This window comes from Sander vitreus, chromosome 6 (genome assembly GCF_031162955.1).
Source record: "Sander vitreus isolate 19-12246 chromosome 6, sanVit1, whole genome shotgun sequence".
NCBI lineage: Eukaryota > Metazoa > Chordata > Actinopteri > Perciformes > Percidae > Sander > Sander vitreus.
The window spans coordinates 12,781,716-12,802,153 of NC_135860.1; the positions used below are offsets into that span (position 1 = coordinate 12,781,716).

General features: G+C 39.1%; 3 protein-coding genes across 6 annotated transcripts; 2 read left to right on the forward strand and 1 right to left on the reverse strand.

Annotated features, from left to right (window-relative positions):
- Window positions 1-255: 255 nt before the first annotated feature.
- On the forward strand, window positions 256-5,105 carry LOC144519537 (gamma-aminobutyric acid receptor-associated protein-like 1). Its single transcript, XM_078252751.1, has 5 exons — window positions 256-455; window positions 1,958-2,047; window positions 2,296-2,374; window positions 3,993-4,111; window positions 4,667-5,105. The coding sequence occupies exons 2-5, from the start codon at window positions 1,958-1,960 to the stop codon at window positions 4,730-4,732; spliced, it is 354 nt and encodes a 117-aa protein (XP_078108877.1). The 5' UTR covers window positions 256-455; the 3' UTR covers window positions 4,733-5,105.
- A 2,375-nt stretch (window positions 5,106-7,480) lies between these two features.
- On the forward strand, window positions 7,481-13,155 carry LOC144519526 (C-type lectin domain family 9 member A). Of its 4 annotated transcripts, none has more exons than XM_078252732.1 (7): window positions 7,481-7,609; window positions 7,854-7,952; window positions 10,398-10,514; window positions 10,791-10,919; window positions 11,620-11,771; window positions 11,883-11,980; window positions 12,638-13,155. In XM_078252732.1, exons 1-7 carry the CDS (start codon window positions 7,510-7,512, stop codon window positions 12,762-12,764), a joined length of 822 nt encoding a protein of 273 aa, XP_078108858.1. In that variant the 5' UTR covers window positions 7,481-7,509; the 3' UTR covers window positions 12,765-13,155. The 4 variants fall into 4 exon arrangements, with proteins under 4 accessions (XP_078108858.1, XP_078108859.1, XP_078108860.1 ...); XM_078252733.1 differs by having other exon boundaries at window positions 10,410-10,514; XM_078252734.1 differs by lacking the exons at window positions 7,481-7,609; window positions 7,854-7,952 and adding an exon at window positions 10,152-10,333 and having other exon boundaries at window positions 10,410-10,514.
- trpv6 (transient receptor potential cation channel, subfamily V, member 6) lies at window positions 12,714-20,165 on the reverse strand. Its single transcript, XM_078252679.1, has 17 exons — window positions 20,056-20,165; window positions 19,731-19,878; window positions 19,510-19,607; window positions 19,296-19,418; window positions 17,969-18,109; window positions 17,711-17,809; window positions 17,383-17,558; window positions 17,126-17,272; window positions 16,931-17,010; window positions 16,672-16,807; window positions 16,206-16,292; window positions 16,040-16,116; window positions 15,789-15,954; window positions 15,471-15,537; window positions 15,070-15,338; window positions 14,810-14,916; window positions 12,714-13,703 (listed from the first exon to the last, which is right to left on the reverse strand). The coding sequence occupies exons 2-17, from the start codon at window positions 19,859-19,861 to the stop codon at window positions 13,448-13,450; spliced, it is 2,160 nt and encodes a 719-aa protein (XP_078108805.1). The 5' UTR covers window positions 19,862-19,878; window positions 20,056-20,165; the 3' UTR covers window positions 12,714-13,447.
- Between the last annotated feature and the right edge of the window lie 273 nt (window positions 20,166-20,438).

The following is a 20,438-nucleotide window of genomic DNA, read 5'->3' on the forward strand; positions in this document are numbered from 1 at the left end:
TGCAGATAATGCACGTAGCCTTGCTGAGGCGTGACCATAGGCGTGACCCGTCGGCCTGGCCCAGTTTCCAGGATCTGCTATTGGCTATTTGAGTCATCATTCATAGAAAACGGGTGTAGACGGACTGCATTACTCATCCAATGAACGCACTGTAAACCTGCTCTCGATTCCCTCTGAATGGACAGATTCCGCTGTCAATCTACACACTCATCTTTGATTGGTCACAGATGTGGTGGGCGGGCGTTGCAGTGTTTGTTGTTGTTTTCGTTCTGCAGAATAAGTAGACTAGTCGACATCTTTGAAATGATCGCATTCCCGTACGTTATGACTGTTTTTTGAGCTAATAATTGTCAACCAGGGCATTATTTTTGAGAAACTTGACGGCATAAGGGACCACTGGAGTAAATCTCGATTTGTCGTGTTTTGCGTCAAACTTGTTTTTGTCTTTTGCGAAGGTATGTGCACAGTAACGTCTTGTCGATCCGTTAGCCGCAGCTGTTAGCATTGTCGTTGATAGCTAGCACCATAAACAGCTGATTGCGGACAAAAAAAACCACGCTTTACATATAGACGTAGAGACGTTGGAAGCTAACATTGCTTAATCCCAACGATTCGTGTAGTTTAGTTGTTTTCTGTCTTAAAATGAAGGTAAGTTATAGCTGATCTCGATACGGTTGTTAAAAGTGACGTGGCCTCACTTCACGATGACCCCAACCACATATATGAACCCAGAAAATATCGGGACCACAACAATCTACACACTAAAAGAAAACCCGAAGTGAAGTGGGATGATTTTGGCCTGTGAGGGAATATTGTGTGGATGAGCGATTTCATCGTCAGCTCTACCCAGCGATACTGCTGTTTACTCCACCCACACATGTTGTGTAAGGTTATATGTGGGATTATTGAAAAGAGAACTATGGTTATTCTGTTTACAAAGGCTCTCATTTCTGACAGAATGGTCTAGAGGTAAAATCACGCTAAACATGTATTATATCAATATAAAATATTAAGTACATATGTTTTCTGGAAATTCAATTGAGAATTAAAATCATTGATAAAATAACCAGATTAGAATGTTTGTCGTTGGGCCAATCCAGTAAATAATGTGATCACATGGCCATCACAACCTCTCATAGCCGAGCAAAGCTGATGTTTTCAAATGGCTAGTTTTGTTTGACCAAAATTTAAAAACGGAACGATATCTAATTCACAATAATATAACACAATAAGCAGCAAGTACATTCATTTGATTTGAGAAACTCACTCTTTTTGTTTTAAAATGACCGAACTGTTAAATCAGGTTTCAAAGTAATTGCAGATTAATTTTTCAATTATTCAGCAGAAAAATAAGAACCTATGTATGGGAAACACTGAAAATGTAGAACCTATACACGTGAAATACTGAATTGACTAATTGCTTGACAAATATTTAATCCCATTGATGCAAAAATCCTGTCAATCCAAAAAGGCCAAACAATGATACTAGATCTAAAACTCATGGTTAATTAATTCAATCAATCAGTCAGTTGAGTCAATCAACCAAAAAGGAATTGCCAACAATTTTGATAATTGATTAACTCTTTAGCCGTTTTAAACAATAAGAGTAAAAAAGAAGAAGCTTAACGCAGTCCTTTTCATTGATTTGCAAACAGTGGTTACAAACAACAAGATAGATAGAGATAGCTTCTTTGTGTTAACAGTAATTGAAAAAGCTCTTACAGTGTGAAATGTGTATTGTCATACCGGCCGCACAACACTTGATTAAAAGAGGCCTGCATCTCATCTTGCAGTAAACAATGTTTTGCTCTTTAGGCGGCCACTATCTTTTGTTGACTGAGTGCAATGGTTGGTGAAGTCAGCCAGTGCTCTTTCTCCTTTGTCTGCTTGGTAAATAATGCTATTGTGAGGGACTTCATGTTTCCTTGTGTTGTTTGTTTCCTTGTGTTGTTTTCAGATGGGCAGTCAGTACCAGCGCTCAGTAGCACTTGAGGTGAGGAGAGCAGAGGGAGAGAGAGTTCGGGCCAAGCATCCAGATAAGATACCGGTCAGTGTGACCTGGCTAATTTTCTAATAACATGTTATATTTACTGTTAGTGACCTTTTATCAATTCAACTCGAATAGGAAGTTATGTTTCATAATCCAAGACATCTAGACCATTATTTAAAGCCAGTTCTTCTTCTCTTATTTCAATTGTAAAGTAGTGTGAATGTTATTTGTTGTTGTTTAGATTTTGGCACATGAACACATCCTTTCTCTGGTAGCGACAACTGATGACATTTTTATATAACCAGATCATTGTGGAGAGGGCCCCGAGGTCACGAGCTCCTGAACTGGACAAGAAGAAATATCTAGTGCCCTCAGATCTAACAGGTGAAATACACAAATACATGCCCAGTTTTTCTCTCTCAAATAATTCTCACATCTAGCAATCTCTCGATTTATTGGCCTGGCTGATTTATCGGTTAAACAAAACAACTGTGACTTGGACGAGACCAAATCAAGTTCGGACAGCCAGGTAACTTACTGCTGATGCACCATCCAAGGATAGGTAGGGAGGTCTGGGGGCCTCTGGCTCGTACAAATGACGCTATTTCGTCATATACACTCATCTTAATCATTGCATATTTTAATGAGTTTACAGATACCTGATTGTCAATGTAGTGTAGTGAATTATTGTAAAGAAGATTTAGGCTTTGTGTGGTTTAGCCCTCACAGTCTGTAAATAGCTTTTTAAAGCCACAACTATTCCTGGCAGATCAAAACTTAAAATACAACTTATTTATTATTTGTTTATTGACTATTTTAATATAAGGTTTATCAAGCCATGCCACTGATGGTTAATGGAGGCTTTCATATTACTACAAACATAAATGCACTCATATTAAGCTACTGGAGGGAGTTCTATAACATCATGTTTTATTTATAAAACAGGATTTTGACAACATTGCCTGTTTAAGTGTGTTTTTGCAGTGCGTCTTTACGGAGCCCCGGAACTATCACAGATAGAGAAAATATTTTTGCGTGGCCTCGAGTTATTATTTTGTGTCGTACTGTAGCCTATATAAAATACAGCATTTTCAGAGGACTTGTTAATGCTTACTGCGCAAGTTGCTGCCACCGGTGTACGAAGTAGCTCGTGTAATAAGGACGTTCCCTGTCTGTGCAGTCAATGCAGTTCTTAAAGTGTTTTGTCATCAATTCTTTTAGTAATCAAAACACTGAAGACGATTTTCCGCTCTTTGCTTGGCAGGACACGCAGCGTCTCAGCTGAGAACGGCACTGACAGACAGACAGGCTCGTGTCTCGTCACTCACATTGGTTTGAAGCGGGAGCCATAGTGGTTTTAAAATGTTCATGCATAGTGAATCGCAACTTGTTCATCAAAAGTATTTTATTAGAATCAAAAATGAATGCAATCAAGTAGCAGCTAGACTTAAATTAGGCTGTTTGGCCGGCAGCCGGCGCTTATGGAAAGCTCTGCTCATATCAACCATGAGAACTTAACAAAATCCTTTTATATTAATAAAAAAAAGTGCATGTGCACATGTCGAGACAATCTGACAATCACATCATTAGGCTATGAAAGAATATATTATTTATGTTGTAAGAAAATCTGAAATTAAAGTAAATTCTTTATAAAAAATAAATAAATAGTTTGGTGCTGTCGACCGCACCCCTACTTCCAACGTCTATGATTCCACCTGTGTGTTTGCTGCTATGACAAGTCAGAATGTTTGCTCTGAAAAAGGATTGGATAGCCAGACAATAAGCTGCAAAGTAAAACTGTATAGTGCAAATCACTGTTTGTAGTTGTTTTGTCTTTCTGATTGAATCTGATAAAAGTTTTCTTAGTAGTACATCTGTTTTGTTTTCTGTCTCAAAACTGAGCAGTGACCTGATCATAACCCACACTTGCTTGGTTTCTTCCTCTTCATATGAAATTAACGTTACCCTCGCTGACCTTCTTGCTCTCCTTAATTTTTTTTAGTGGGCCAGTTGTGCTTCCTGATCCGCCAGCGTGTGTCTTTGAGACCAGAGGAAGCACTCTTCTTCTTCGTCAACAACTCCCTCCCCCCATCCAGCTCCCCTCTCTCTGCTGTATATGAGGTAACTGCACCCATACAGACACGTGTTCACATAAGGATCCTCCCCAACACACACATCACCAGAACAAACATATTCAACATTACATTGGCAGATCACCGTCCTCTTCTGAAGCTATTTGTGAGTTTGCCTGCTTATAGCTACATAAATGCAAGTTTCAGATTACACACATTACACACATTTTCAGCCTTCTCCTCTTGACACAACATATCAAAAATGTCTTCACAGACGACAGATCTGCTTAGACAGCAATGTTACTTCGCTTTTCTTGATCTCACAAATAGCGTGCCAGTAATCCCATGCAAGAAAAATCTGACTTTTTTATTTTTGTCATTCTGAAAGTGCAACCTGTATTATGTTGCATGTTAAAAAAAAAGAAGCAGTTTGTATGTATGTTGATGTTGTTTAAGGCTAAGAAGATATAAAACCATAGTACTTTTGTTCATCTTATCGAGCAGTTTAATGTGGTTAGCATGGGTGTGTCAGCCCATGTGCACACTCTCACGTACACTTGTAATGCTGAATTATTAATTTTTCTCCTGCCTTGTTGTGTTCCAGGAGCACCATGAAGAGGACCTGTTTCTCTACATGACCTACAGTAATGAGAGTGTGTACGGTGCCTGAGGGAGGACAAAAGACTGGAGAAAGAGAGAGAGAGAGGGAATGAGACTGTCAGAGGGATAAAGAGTTAAGGCTGTTTGTAATGCTTCACACCACTTTTATTCTCTATATTAGTTTTGATAAGTAACTACAGTACATGGTGGAAGAAATGCTTCGCACAAGGCAGAGGGGTCAGTATTTTGGGGTGAGCATAATGTGTTTTAGAACAGACGAGGGGTGAAAAGAAAGAATGAATGCATCGATCGCAAAAGGAAGTTATTGAAATTATGTTGACAGATCTCTCATAATCTTTCTCAGTCTGCTGTATTTAATGCAAATAGTTTTTTTGTAAATTAATATCAAACCTTTGTGGAAAATAAAGATGAAAATGCATACATTTCTGATTCTCTGTGTTTATGTTTCTGTATCTGCCACACCCGTGGTTTTAGATGTCAATAAAAAAAGGCAGAAATGAACATTTAAATCAAAACCTTATTATTCATCAAAGTTTTTTATTTTATTATTCAGAGTATTGAGTTGAACCTTTGAATCAAGCCTCTGTCATCACACAGTACAATGCTTAAATAACATGTTGAAATTGGCCTGCGCTTTTATCATTGTTATTGTGGGCCGTCTCATACGAAGAATGTGAAGGCCTATCTCAGCACAAACAGTCTCTTTTAAACTGTGCCACCAGTCAACTGATTAGAGTTATGTTTAATTTCATGTGTGGATAATGCTTAAACGGACATGTATTACACATAAACTGGTGATGTTTTCAGCGATATCCATTATTTTGTCTCACTTGCAAACACTTCGTGAAAATGTGAACCTCTGGCACACGAGGGGCGGAGGCAGAGCAGAACGCAGGGCAGAGCCTTGTTGAATATTCACTGATTTCATGCAAATATCACCAGTTAACATGATCACCAGCTAAACTGGCACACCGGCATCGCTACGGTGAAGGATTGCTGTTGTTAAAATAAACAGTTCTTCGTGTGAATTTCTTAAGTACAATGATCCCCCTTACCCCCACCAATACATTTGTGGAAGAAACTTGATACCGTAATTCGGCAGTATATTTGGAATAATAAACAACCTAGGCTAAAATACTCTACCCTGCAACGTACCACAAACACGTGAGGCCTGGCCCTCCCCAACCTTAAAGTATACCACAGAGCCTTTCCGCTACGGGCCCTCAGAGTGTGGATGGACCCCTCATCTACAGTCCCATGGAGAGAAATAGAGCAAAACCTCACTGGAAGTCTAAGACTGAAAGACCTTGCCTTTTCAGGTGTGTGTCCAAAAAAGTGTATGCTAGCCTATGGCCCTATTATCACCAACACATTGACCAACTTTAAACAGGTAGAGGAAAAACTACGCTACACCAATAAATGGCAATTGAACACCCAAATTTGGCACAACATACACTTAATGTCTGGTAACAAACCATTTGTTTATAACCAGTGGAGTGACAGAGGTATTTATACTCTAGACCAGCTATTCAATGATGAAGGTATGTTAAGTTTTGAAGACCTGAGAGCTAGCTTTGAGGTCCCTAGGACATCCTTCTTCCTTTATCTTCGCTTAAGATCAGCCCTAAAATGTTATGGAGTACCATGGGGGAACAGTTTTGAGATGCACCCAATCATTAAATGGCTTGTTGATTCTCCTGTGAGAGGATTAGTGTCCATGATTTTTGCTAAACTGATGCAAGTATCCGTAGGAGAACTCCCAATAGTAAAGAAATGGGAGCGAGAGCTGAGCCCTGAGGGGAATGTAATTAATTGGGACACAGTTTGGGACAACATTTTCCATTGTTCCAAGAACCCAAATCACCAGCAGATCCACTTCAACATATGCCATAGGACATATTGGACTCCTCAGAAGACATACGTCTCTAAAGCCATTCCTACTCTCTATTGCACATTCTGCCAACCTGAACAAACTGGAACTTTCCTGCACATGGTCTGGGAGTGTGAACAGGTGCATCAATAATATGTGATGTGATAGGATGTCGAATTCCTACTGACCCGATTGTTTTGTTACTTAACGACGACTCTAAATTACACCTACTTGGGAGACAGAGGAAGATTTGGCTAGCTGGATCAACCGCGACCAAGAAAATGATAGCTCAGCAATGGCTCCCCCCCCCCCACTCGCTTTGTATAAAACAGTGGTTGGCGTATTTTCTAATCATAGTTATGCTTGAGCTCTCTACAGCAAGGATTAACAAAGCCAAATCATCAACTATAGACCTATGGAAAAACGCAGCAGCACAAGTATCAGTCCTAATGACCTCAGCATCACAAGAATTAGAGGAAAGTGACTAGGCAAGGTGTGATTTCTGTTTTTGTTTTTGTTTATTTGTTTGTTTTTGTCTTCCTCGAGACCGCAGAGGGTGGGGGTTGGGAGAGGGTTGTTGTTCTTGTTCAATTGTGTTTGTCTGTTCTGTAAAAAAAACCAATAAAAAATGTATCTTAAAAAAAAAAAAAATAAACATGTAGAGACTATATGTACGCACACAAGCGCCTTCCCCCAAAGCCACTGTACACTGTATGTCGTTTAGGCAGGGAAGCACAAAGACAGGAGAAATCTTCATGGGGAAGTGTTCTGTCTTTACTGATATGTTGAGTCACTGGAAACTTTTGCAGTTTTTATAAATAAAAAAATACAACTTGACACAGTATTTTTTGCAACAGGCAATTCAGGCTGCATTACTAAAGGTTACATAACTCAACTGTCAGATGACTAGCTGGGTCTGAAAGACTTCCCCAGCAAATTGAAAGTTAGAGAAACAGATGAAAAGAGCCATGGAGATGCAGGAGATCATTAAAGAGGGGGAAAGAAACGAAGAAGATGCAGGAGCAAGTGAACCAATGCTGGAGGTCAAAACTGAAGGTACAAGACATTTAATTTAATCAGGTAACACTTGATAATAAGAGTAGAAAATACAAGCTTATATTATATACCGGTTTACAAAAATGTATTTTTTTTTTTAATCACTAATATTTCCAAAAAGTTTAATGAGCAAAAAGGTAATATTAAGATATTTTATATTTTAGTTCATAATGCATTTAATATTTAAAAGCAAATTCCAGATGTCTGGTAAAATATGTCTGTCTGTGTCTTTTCCTGGCTATAGAGGAAGCAGAACCAGACCACTACTCTAAACTGCAAATTCCATCTGAGGACATCTATTCAGAAGCTTCAGTTGGTGGCGCTCCGTTTAAAACAAAAGCAGGTACAAAATGTATGAATGTAAAATGTATGTGTTTGATATAGCCTACAGCTGAAATGCCAAAGAAAGCATGTTTCAGAATGCCTTTAAGCACTGGTGGAAGTAAGTACATTTACTCAAGTAATAATAATAATAATAAATAATAAATAACAATAAAACTTAAGAAATACTTGTACTTTATTTTTGTATTTCCATGTATGCTACTGAATACTAAACTACCTTTTGGAGGCAAATATTGTACTTTTTTTTTTTTTTAAACTCCACTACATTGACTTTAGTTACTTTACTTTAGTTTACAAAATATTAACCTAATACATTATGATGTATCATAATTGCTTAGACTACCCAGTACAGCAGTATATAAAGTTGTGGAAATTAACTCCACATTTACCAGCTGCAACATTAATGATGCTTATACATTAATGCATCACTAATTATAATCCAATAATATAGTACATATGACTCTGAAATCTGCTTTCTGTAAGTTGTTAAATGCAGTATTTTTTACAATGTGGTATTACGACATTTACTTAAGTAAAATATTTGAACACTTTTTCCACCTCTGCCTCTAAGTACGCCTGCTTGTCTTTATGAAAAAAAAGGTCTTCATTGGCCTTCTGTAACACATTCTGCTTCATCATATTTCCCACACACTAAATTACAATTTGAAGTAAAACAAACAAACATATGAGGGTGTTGTATCAACTTCCCTACATTGCTGTCAAATGTGTTTTCATCATCATGGTCTCCATGCTACTGTACATAAAAATGTTCTCATAAAACAGATTCAAACAAAAATAAAAGCAGAAGATGTGAGTCAGCGATTCTGGGAAAAAAGTGTCATCTTTATTACAGTGATAATGCCCGTTATTGTTTGACTCTTAATAAAAACGTATTTAAAGACTGAACTTAACAGGTAAAGTTGTATTAACACAAAGCAGTAAGTTGGTGCAGTAGACAAATCAAGTTTAGTAGTCAAGTAGTCATTACTAAAAATAAAATAATGTCTAAAATAAGCATGTTAGGTTAAAGCTTTAGTGCGTAACTTTTTTTATATTAATGAACGTCCGTTACATTCAAGCCATTGCCAAATGAGTTGCTACAAAGCTAATTAAGACTATCGGCTCCACACAACTCTCTCTGTATTTCTCAGCATGGCTGTGTTTAGAAAATGGTGTCTGGTGGCGCGCAGAAAATCGAGTGAAGATAATGACCTCTTCTGAAGAGTCCATCATGTTTTTTTAATCCTCCGTGTCCTCCTTGGCTATGTAGCAACTGCGCGGAAGATGGGTGGGGATGGTGCGCGATTACGGAAGGTTTGCATTGTCTGGATGCGCCGACAGTTTTGTTGTTATTACTTAGAATTCCTCATGGGGGAGACAGACACTACGCACTATAGCTTTAAACATGCAAAGAAACAAATACAAATATATAACATTAGGTTTCTTATCACTACTATGAAATAATGTGTTTATATATATATATATATATATATATATATATATATATATATATTATTATATATTTTTCACTTCACTGTCTGTTTTATCTCTTTTGTTTTGTAAAACTGATTGCACCAATTCAAAAAAAGAAAGAAAGCAGTGCCATGGGTGGCTAAATAGCACAGCAGTGTGTTACCGTTTTGAACAACAAGCCTCTAATTATAATAGTGATTAAAATAAAGCACACTAAAGCTACTATGTCACAATGCATTATATTTTCCTTAACAGGGTTGAGTGAAACTATCGCCCCTTTCTCTACAAGGAAAATAGTCTTTGTTTTTGAGGTTCAAGTGGCAACAACAAGCTCTGTGTTTTTTATGGCCCGGTTTGACTCTACCTTTATACACACAGCCCTGCATTTTAATCACATATTTAAAGTTTCAGCTCTGTATCAATGACTATATGTTCTGTCTGTAAACTGTGTTTGACACAAACACTCGCCTGAAATGACCTCAGGAAACAAATCCTATCTGTTGTTTAGAGTACAATGTCTTCATGAACTATACAGTATCTGTCGGCCACTCTCTCACACACTCACTCTCAAAGCAAGAGGCAAAGAGCGATACAATACAAGTTTTGGAAATTGAAGGACAAGCAGAGCACTGTGCCCCATGAATAATTTAGGAATCACTGAATGTCACATTGCCATGGCAACGAGACAAGGAAGAAGGAGGGGGGCGTCTTATAAAAGCACTCAGGCATGAGTCAGCAGGACAGACAGACCGAGCAGGACAGGGTAAACAAGCTTCATCACAAATCCCAGGACCCTTTTCGCCATGTACATCAAATTCTGGCGCAGTTATGGTGAGGACAAAAAAGATGATGCCAGTGAAAACTTGTCACCCAAGTCCAAGTTATCTGTTGAACTGGAGGGGGAAAAAGGTAGGCTAGAGCCTTGATGGTTGTTTGTGTTTGTGCTCATTCTCACATATCTTTCTAACAACAGGCTGTCTTTCAGGCAAACAGACTGACGGAAACACACGTCTGTACCGTGCTGCATGTTTGTTCCTCACCATAATCTGCCTGATCCTGCTGCTGGTCGTCATTATCCTCAGTGTGAAACGTGAGTATCTGCAGCAATGGATCATGCCAGAACTGTAAAAAAACAAAACAAAAAAACTATTGTCTGGAATCGGTTTGTAGCACCAAAGCAGATCATGAAAGGATTGTAGGTTTCACTGGGAGTGCAGAAATAGAAGAAATCGCTTTGCTTTTGTTCTATTTTTGCTCCTAATAACAGAATGATACAGGAAGAGATAGTGTTCCCAGTGGCTCTGCTGCAGCCTGGGGGCATCATTCTTTTCCCTTATAACTCCTCCCACTGTGCTCTGTTTTCTAGTCCAAACTGGCTACACAGTCTGTCCAGAGAGAGAGGAAACAACAGGAGCAGACAGACAAAGTCCTCCATTTGCTCCAACATGCAGCCACGAGGAGTGCCAGGCTCTCCTCCCCAACATTCAACCACAACGTGAGTGTGATACCATGGTAGAAAACCTTGCACAAGCCAAAGAAGCATCTAAATCAAAAGACAAACAAATCATACTTTATTTTTAATCGCAATTAATGTTTCTGGTGCCAGTTCTGCTTCCACAAATAGTTTTTTAAACAGGCAACAGAGGAAGTTAGTTCACATGCTTGGTTTTTAGAGAAATGAGAATGTTTAATTTAATAGAAACAAGGAATCAGATGACTTAATTGTTTCTTTTTAGACAAAAATCATTTGAGAGTGCTATGTGATTACACACAGTATACACGTGTATGTGCAGTGCTCTTGGATGCCCCTATAGTTAAAACATTATAAAGTGCCCTTTATGGTGGGCCAATGTGCAAGAAAACTGAATGAAGTGCCCTTACAGTGGAGAAAACATGATGCAGTGCCATAGGCTGCCCTACATGCAAGAAAATTCTCTGCACGCTGGTCCCCCACCACATGCTGCTGGTAGCCTTTTCATTTTTTTTTTGCCCCTTCCACTCAGACAGCCTGAGTCGTCCACTGCATGTATACAGAACATATGGGAATACAATTAAATTAAAACAATAAGGAAAAAAATGAAGCTAATTAAAGATACAGAAAACAAGTAAAAGCTTCATTATTTGTGCAATTTAGTCCACATTTGAGTGACCTTTTGTTTTCCTTGTTTTCTGCACTGATCCCTCTCTCCTTGCAGATCGCAGCTGTCAGCAGTGCGCTGATGGGTGGCTGACTTTAGGCCGGTCGTGTTTTTTCCTGTCCACCTTCAGGCTGAGCTGGGACGAGAGCCAGAGTATCTGCATCTCCAAAGGAGGAGCTCTGGCTGTTGTTACCAGCCAGAGAGTTCAGGTGGATCTGATATCAATCTGTTCCCTGACCATGAAGTATAAACATGCATTATAAATGGTAATTTTGGCACAGTACATTTTTTGTAAATGTCAATGGTGCTCTCCCTTCTAGAGTTTTCTGACTAAGCAAGGGAAAATGCAATACTGGATCGGACTGAGACGCAAAGGAGCCACATGGACCTGGGTCAACAACACTGTGCTACGAGAGAGGTGATGAATGATTAATAAATCGACTAATCATTTATCTATCTATCTATCTATCTTTTAGATTATATACGATGTGGGCTAGTTGTAAATATGTGCCAGTTTTATGTTTTGTCAATTCATAAAGAGCAAGCAAAATATAAATGTATATATTTATATTTTGTGGAATTGCTCTTTATGTAGTTGACACTTTCAGTAAAAATATACACTCTATTCCACTTTATTAGGTACACCTGTACAATCTGTTTGGCCTTTGTAAGTTATGTGTTTATTACTGAGGTCATAGTTCAAGATGATATTGTACTATACTGCATTATATTTAGAGGTGTTTCTATTTTTTTGTCCTATAGGGGGGTCAGAATATTAGAAACACCTCTGACCACCACTATACTATAGTGAACTATAACCTTAATGCCAAAACATGCAAATTAATTTAAACATTTTAGAAAGCATCTTCATACAGATAAGTCATAGAAGGACTCTTGTATTGAATTGGATTAGATTGTAGCCTACAGGTGTACCTAATAAAGTGGCTACTAAGTGTACATCATAGTGCAAAAAAAGAAAACTGATTTATTCTCTCTCCACATTTACTAAAAACTAATAACCACAATGTCCTGTGATTACAATATAATAGTCAATATTATTTTCTTTTGTTTGCAGTTATTGGGCAGACAACACATTGGAGGGGGATTGTGGGATCCTCAGCAGTGAAAGCCCACCTCAGAAGAACTGGATCAAAGCTTCCTGCAAAGACTACACCTACTTCATCTGTCAGGTGCAGCTCTGATAGCTTCTGTCTCCTTTTTAACAGAAAAATGAGCAAACCAATCCTCTGTCAACAAGCATCAAGTCCTCCATAACATTTCTAATCATGTCTCTTTCCACTTCACACTTCAATCAGTAATATCCAGCAAAGAAAGACAATGAAGCTTTTTAGATTATAGTTTTATGTGTAACACTTGAAGAAATTATTAGTCCGATTTTATTGTATTCATTATATTTTTGTGTAGACTTATTTGTATTCTAACATGTCAAGCGCTTATAAGCACTATTTAGGGTACTTTAATCTTATGATTCTATGAACTGCTGTTTGACTTTTTCCACAAATGAGGGCCAGTAACTTTGTTTCAACAAGGTTTTATTCTGATATTAAAAAAAACATTCATACAAATACATAATGAGTTGAATGTCTGTTTCACTTTATATTAGCTGAGCAAATATTACTGCTACCGTTTTATACTATACTACTACTACTGCTGCTACTGTTTTATATAAAAAATAACACACTCTTTTCTAAAGCATAATACTGCTGGAATAATTGCACAGTTGAATGTATAGACAGATTGGGTCGGTTGAGTCCTCGTCTTGCAAGTATGTTCATAGACACTTTACGTGTACTTTATATGTTCAGGACTGTAAGATAAAGGAAGGCCTCGGAGAATGCTCTTCAGGCTCAGGCAGAATCTCTTCCTAAACATATTTAATGTCCTGGTCCTCCTCTGGCTCTTCCTGCTCCATCTCCAAACCCAAAGCGCTGTGGCGAATCATCTGCCACCCTGTCAGAGACCTCGCATTGTTTTTAGGTCTGAGCTTGGGGGTTCCTGAGATGGACCCTTTTATCGTGTCAAACTTCTCCAATCCCTCCTTTTCCTTTTCCTCGTCTTTAGAGAAAGCCTTGACGTAACGCCGCATCTTTTGCAACATTGGGTCGTTTCTGTCCTCAACCCTGCAAAGATAGAAGAGTGAAATGACACTCAAATACTCTCACTATGTTTTTTTTTTGTTTCTTTATTTAAAAGGGACAACGCACATTAATCAACATGAGCACAAAGTCCAACATGTAAATGTACCAGATTTAGCCATGCAGGGTCATTTTCATGTGCAGTCCCTAGCAAATCGATGGCTTAAAACACTAGATAAGAAGTAGATATGTGAACTAACAACATGATGTTTAAAAGGGCAAACCAGTAATTTGGTATAGCGCTTCCCTTAAGTTGGAGGAGTCCTAAGAGACAAACCAAACAGCAGAAGCCAAGATATCCTGACTTTTGATCGCTATATTGTGTTTTTTGCCCGCAACTGCTCCTTCCATGCAGCACTGCGACCGCTGCCTTCAAGGCACCTAACCCTAACCATAACCAGTGCCTAATCCTAGTGGGGGCAAAAAACATCGCCGTTGGGGGCAAAAAACATCGATAAACCTTTTGATCACTCATATAGGTCAAACTTTAGAGATGACTACATTTCCCATAATGCAAAGTGCAGTCCGTGGCACTCTGCCAGGGGGCCTGTGAAAATTATTAATTTAAATAGATTAATTTATGACATGATGATAATAATTAGTTTTTAGTTTTTTTTTAATTTTTTTTTACAAAAGGCGTCAACATATTCATTCATTCACATTCAACAAATATTTAAAATTTTAAATCTATAATAGTTCAGGGATTACTTCTAACAAACTAACTCTTACAATCTGCAAATATGTTTAATACATGTCTAATATATTTCTAATACATTTCTCTTGGGTTGTTCTTTCACTAAACAAAGTAAAATAGTAAGCCTAAAATGTTGTCACTAAACTGAAATTTCCAGATGCAATATACTTGTTGTTTACATTTTTGCTATTTAAGGGTGTTTTAAAGGCTCTAGAAACCTTTTCTTTTTTTGATAGGGTCACACATGGACACATTATTTTCTACCAAAACTTTTTTGTTCTTTCACATGAGAGATTTCCGTACATGTTTTTGACTGTGCTCTTCTCTATGGTTTGAAGTGGACGGGACTTCCAGGGGCTTTAAAGCTTCTATTTCTGTTACTGCTGTACTGTCTTACCTGAGATACCAGCGCTCCCTCAGACCGTAGTTGAGCCCACACACCCCGAGCCGAGGCCACAGGCAGCGGGGCAGCCTCCTCTCCAGCATCAGAGTTGTGGCTACCACCTGTACAACATCATTACAGCTTGTAACCATGACAGTAATGCACAGGGACATGATAATTATGGTGTGTGTGTGTGTGTGTGTGTGTGTGTGTGTGTGTGTGTGTGTGTGTGTGTGTGTGTGTGTGTGTGTGTGTGTGTGTGTGTGTGTAGTTACCTGAGTCCTCCAGAGCTCATCTCTCTCCTGGGCCACCCTCCAGTGTGTGTCACTCATCATGGCTATCAGTAGATTTAGCAGAAGGATGTAGGAGACGACAGAGAAGGTGCAGTGCAGCACGTAGACGATCGGGTGGGTAGTGATGGTTTGGTCCACAGGCAGATCTATGAGGCCCACGCTGAGCTCAAACTGGGAGAAGAGGGTGATGGGAAAGGAGCGATATGCAGGAATGGAATCAGGCTCCTGGGTCATATACACCATCCACAGGGCTGAGAAAACATTTTTTTAAAGAATGTGAGAGAGTAGAAAAATCTAAATTATCTTATTTCAAGAATTTCTTATCTCACAAGCTGCGTGAGGGTTAAATGCTTGTTTGTATATGTTGCCCAAAATGTACTCACAGGTGGAAAAACCAATGAGCACAATGAAACTCAGCCACATGAACTTGGTCAGGTCTCCAAATATAATCTAGGGGGAAATGAGACACATGTTAGGTCAGTCTGCAAACACAAATAGGTGAACCTCAAAAACCAAAACAACAACTGAATACATCTGCTTTAAAACATTTCGGTACAGTGTGTGTGTGTGTGTGTGTGTGTGTGTGTGTGTGTGTGTGTGTGTGTGTGCCAATGTGTCAGTGTGTGCGTCTGTGTAACAAACTACTATTTCTACATGACTCATGAGCTCCACTAGCATGCACCACTGTGACTGAGTCCTACCTTCTGTATCATAATGACATAAGGGCCGAGCATTTCAAAGCCTCGGGCGAAGAACATGACATTGCTCCACCCGAGAACTAAACACACTGCCATCACCACAGCCTCTCCCTGCACCTCACAGGCTCTGAACACACACAGCAGCACCACCAGGCACGCGTAGGTGATACTGGTCAAAACAACAACAGAGAGGTTAAAGGGTATTTCAGGACAGTGAGCTTTATTATACTGCTAAGATGGGTTTTTCGACTCACAGGATAACATGGAAGGGGCCTCCCAGTGCTGTCTGGCCAAAATAGCGCTTTGCCCCCACTCTCAGTATGTCAGGGATCTGTTGGAAGAGGGAGTACAGGTGAATGTGGCAGAGCAACATACATATACACAGTATGTATGAAGATAAAGCATGTTTCATAAACATACCTCTAGCAACAGGATGACAAAAGCTCCCAGGATGCTGATGATCTCACCCACCAGCCGCAGGTTGTCCTCATGTGTCACATAACTCTCCTAAGGCATGGAGAGAGGAAATATAGATGTACTAATATTAAAAGCATATTATTATTAGACTACATGTCATATGCAGGTGCACAGTTTGACATTTACACATGCACAGTATACATATGAACAGATACGGTCCAACTATGAGCTAAAGTAGAGTTTTTGTAGTTCATAGTATTTGTGTGATATATATATATATAGCTGTGAAATAAATATAGTGAAGTAAAAAGTACATAGTAGTACTAAAGTATTATGCAGTTTGGTAAGTAAATATACTTAGTTATATTCCACCACTGTTTATTGTCCTGTATATAGGATATATTAGGATATAGGATATATTATAAAAAATAGTTTTATGTGGTCATACTAAAATATCTAATTTACACACATGAAATGTTTTCTGGACCCGGATGGTTTTGTCCATTTCTGACTGTGTGTAGTTCTCCGGAGCGTCCTTCAGAGGGCGAAATGTACAACACAATGTGAAGGTCCCAATGTACAGGAGATACAGTAACAGCAGCAGCCTGACACAGGAAAAGAAGAAATAAAAATGAAGAAAAGACAAAGAAATAAAATAAATAAAAACACTGTTAAAAGACTGGACATTTGTACAGTTCAGATATTTGAATACAGATATCAAACTTTACCTGAAGTAATGTTTTCCATACATGTTCCACTTCAGACTGACCAGCTGCCTCACAGGAGTCAACTCCAGTATCCTTCTTGCCTGGAGAACAAAACAAAATCAGCTTTTAATTTCTTCTCTGCATCACATCATTCATCATTATTTCTGTCCAAACAGTCAGTGATTTCACCGAAATACAGTGCATCTTGTATTGTACCTCTCTTTGGTGACCGCCCACGATGAGCTCCAGCACTGACATGTCGTCGGCCCATGAATCTATCTCCGTCAGGTCATACAGGTTAGAGGTCAGGGGGCCCAGACTCCACTGGACTACACGCCTTTTATTAACCAGGTGCTGAAACGCCTGAAAGAGACAGAGGGAATCTCGGCAGTGAGGATAGGATTAGTGAAATAATCTGCTCCACCTTTCATGTTTGGATTTCACACTGTGAGCCCCCCCAGGGCTTCACTCACCACAATGTTTCCCTCTTTGGCAGCCAGTTTAAAAGGCGTAAGGCCTCGGTTGTTGGGCACCATGTCGAGTGGCACTGACTGGTCCAGCTCTGCATCGCGTGCCATAATCAGGTCAATGGCCTGGCACGCAATCGTCTTGTTGGGCTGCAGAACCAAAATGTGAAGCGCTGTGTTACCTAAACAGAAAAACAAGGGAATAAAAAAGAGTGTAGACAAGGAACAAGAAGAGAGAACAGAAGGCCATTAATAATGAAAATATCAAGAAAGATGTAAAATAAGACTAAGACTACTATTCTCCAACTCTCCTACAAGAGGACTTATTTCATACCACGATAATCCTGGCCCCTGGTGCTGGCCCCTGCGTCAATCACCATGGAGATAATGTCCTCGTTCCCAGCACACGCAGCAAAAGACAGGATGTGCTCACCTGTTGACCAAATGTACATTTAGAAAAACACCATCTGTTTTTGTGTAACTTCGCACATACACATACATTTTTGCATACACATTCATTAGAAGCAATTTGTGGTTCATTATGGCTAAAGCCACCCCATTACCCAATTTTACAGTAAGCATGCTGATTTACCACAGTATATGAGTCCTCCTATCCTCTTCCTGAAGTACAGACCGGTGACTCGAGGTGTAGCCACGTCACCCCCACGACTGATCAGATGATGAACCAGATTGATGTTCTGATTCACCACAGCGATGTGGAGAGGAGTAACACCTGAGACGGAGTAGGGAGAGCAGTGTAAATCAGTCCACTGTAAATCAACTGTTATTAATTTCACCTGTTGTGTAAGTGAGGCTCACATTAAAGGGGAACTATGCAGTTTTTTTTTAGCTTAATTTACCTTAACTGAACAGCTTCAGAGTCATTGGAATGATTTTATGACTTTTTTTTATTTGAATGATGGTCGTCTCGCTCCCCTTAACGCCTGTGAGCTGAAAAACCACCCTTGCAACGTCACGATGCAACAAATTGCTTCACGGCACTGAACACATACGCCCATTCAGGACTAACCCATTCAGCTAACAAGGTAGTGATGGAGTTTTTCACACTATAGTCATGGCTGAGCCGGCAAAAAAGAAGCAGAAAGCTAGGAAAGCATTGTTGGAGGAACAGAGAAAGAGGAAACGGCAGACTGACCAAGTGAGGAGTCAGACACAAGTAAACATAGGAGCTGCCAAATATCTATTCCGAAGCTGTAGGGGGAGTTCTATAGAGAAACCTGCGAGCAAAAAGCGAGAAAACAGCGAAGCATAGCGCCCCTTTAAACCCATGTGTGTCTCTCTGTTAATAGTCCTGTTTGAGCAAAATTGGTTATCTTGCTAAGCTATAACCAGTGGTCAAATCCACATTTTAGGTGTTAAAACGTTGACTCATACGAAGTGAGAAAGTGGTTTGACTGGAGTAAACGTTGAGTAATAACTGCTTTGTGTAAAGGATATGTTTGCTGTAATGTTATCAAATGCTCATATTCGCTGTCAATTAAAAACAAAATTTTCATCACCTTCAGAATCTTAATAAATGCCTTTTGTAAATTGGTTTTTCGACGGGAACCTAAACTTTACATGTATATAATCTATCATAAATCTTAAAAACAACTATTTACATGAAATGTTTCTTCATTTTAAGATTTAAGAAGCCCTTGTTATTCAGAAGAAAAAAAAGAGCAATACATCCATATTTGAAGTGATGTAGTACAAAACACAAGAAACTGAATGGGTTAAACTTCCCTCAATCCTCTTTCATCTTTAATATTTTATCTTATACTGTCTGATAAATTCTACCTAATTTTCTTAGTTACCATAAAGCTGATACGTTTACATGTGAATATGTACACTAAAACGTAAACCACATGATGTGTGTTTGTGCTTGTTTCTGTGTCTGTAAGTTTCTGTGTGTCAACCTTGGAAGAGCTCGGACGTCATAGGCTCGTTGATGAGTTCAGGAGCTCCGTTCATCAGAGCCATGGCAGCTTCCAGGTTATCAGCCATCACAGCAACATGAAGCGCTGTCTCACCAAGAGCCCCTGAGTGAGAGGATTAAAATTTCACACATTATAACTGGCACTGCACTACTCTGAAATAACAACATTCACAGTTCACAGCAAATGGCCTTACCTCTCTCAAAGATATTAGTGGACGCACAACTCAGCAGTTTCTTGATGGAGCCGACATTGTTCTTTTTAGCCTCATAGAAGAGAGGAATGTCATTTATGCTGAGGGACAGACAAAAACAACACATGTATTCAATTTAAACAGACTAGGCTTTACACCTGCATGTCATTAATTTAGACACAATCTAATTCATTGTTGGAAGCAGTGGAAAATGAGTTTCTTACTATTTTGTGTGGAGCAGAAATGTCTCATCCAACATCTCGTTCCATCCTTTCTTGTTTTGAAGACGAAACCTCAGCTGGCTCCACCAATGGTTGAGCTCGCTTGGAGCAGATCTGGCCAGAGATGGAGACATTGACACCTGATGTTTGACTGGAAGAGACAAATGAAAGAGTGAGAAACAGTGAATTAAAAAATCATACCAATGAAACAAAGTGAAGAATCAGACAGGCTTCATAAAGGCCTTAACATGGACTATTTTATACAGTTTTCAAAATAAAGTACAATAAAACAAATGAACAAAAAAATAAGAAAGTGTCTCAATCTCACCCTTAAACAATACAAGTGCTGCTCCTCAACTTCTTGAAATCCTCAGTCATAACACTCTGTCAAAGTTGGAGACAACACCTGTAAAATGTCCCTGAGGAGAAGTGAAAACCCTTGCTGGGTTATATATGACCTCAGCAAGGAGGGAGGAGACATGTGGAGGGCTTGAGAATGAATGGGTTGGAGAGGGAGGATGAGTGAACAGTGGACAGGTAAGACAGAGAGAGTAAGGCGGTAATGAGCAGGTAGACTTTCACCACAGGTCAGGAATCCCACAGGGAAAGTTACACTTTAAGGTTCAACTCACTTTATCATGCCGATCTGAAATTATCGTCTGTATTCTGTCACCTTAAAAATGCAGTGACAATGGTCCAGTTCCTAATCCT

Excerpts from the sequence above, each read along its gene's own strand:
- trpv6 (XM_078252679.1), bottom strand. The coding sequence starts at position 19,861 with ATGTCTCCATCTCTGGCCAGATCTGCTCCAAGCGAGCTCAACCATTGG. Across the intron at positions 19,608-19,730 it reads TTTCTGCTCCACACAAAATA|CATAAATGACATTCCTCTCT; the intron begins GTAAGAAACTCA and ends TCTGTCCCTCAG. Across the intron at positions 15,339-15,470 it reads GCTCATTGGTTTTTCCACCT|CCCTGTGGATGGTGTATATG; the intron begins GTGAGTACATTT and ends ATGTTTTCTCAG.
- LOC144519537 (XM_078252751.1), top strand. The coding sequence starts at position 1,958 with ATGGGCAGTCAGTACCAGCGCTCAGTAGCACTTGAGGTGAGGAGAGCA. Across the intron at positions 2,048-2,295 it reads AGCATCCAGATAAGATACCG|ATCATTGTGGAGAGGGCCCC; the intron begins GTCAGTGTGACC and ends TTATATAACCAG. Across the intron at positions 2,375-3,992 it reads AGTGCCCTCAGATCTAACAG|TGGGCCAGTTGTGCTTCCTG; the intron begins GTGAAATACACA and ends AATTTTTTTTAG.
- LOC144519526 (XM_078252732.1), top strand. The coding sequence starts at position 7,510 with ATGAAAAGAGCCATGGAGATGCAGGAGATCATTAAAGAGGGGGAAAGA. Across the intron at positions 11,772-11,882 it reads TTACCAGCCAGAGAGTTCAG|AGTTTTCTGACTAAGCAAGG; the intron begins GTGGATCTGATA and ends TCTCCCTTCTAG. Across the intron at positions 11,981-12,637 it reads AACACTGTGCTACGAGAGAG|TTATTGGGCAGACAACACAT; the intron begins GTGATGAATGAT and ends TTTTGTTTGCAG.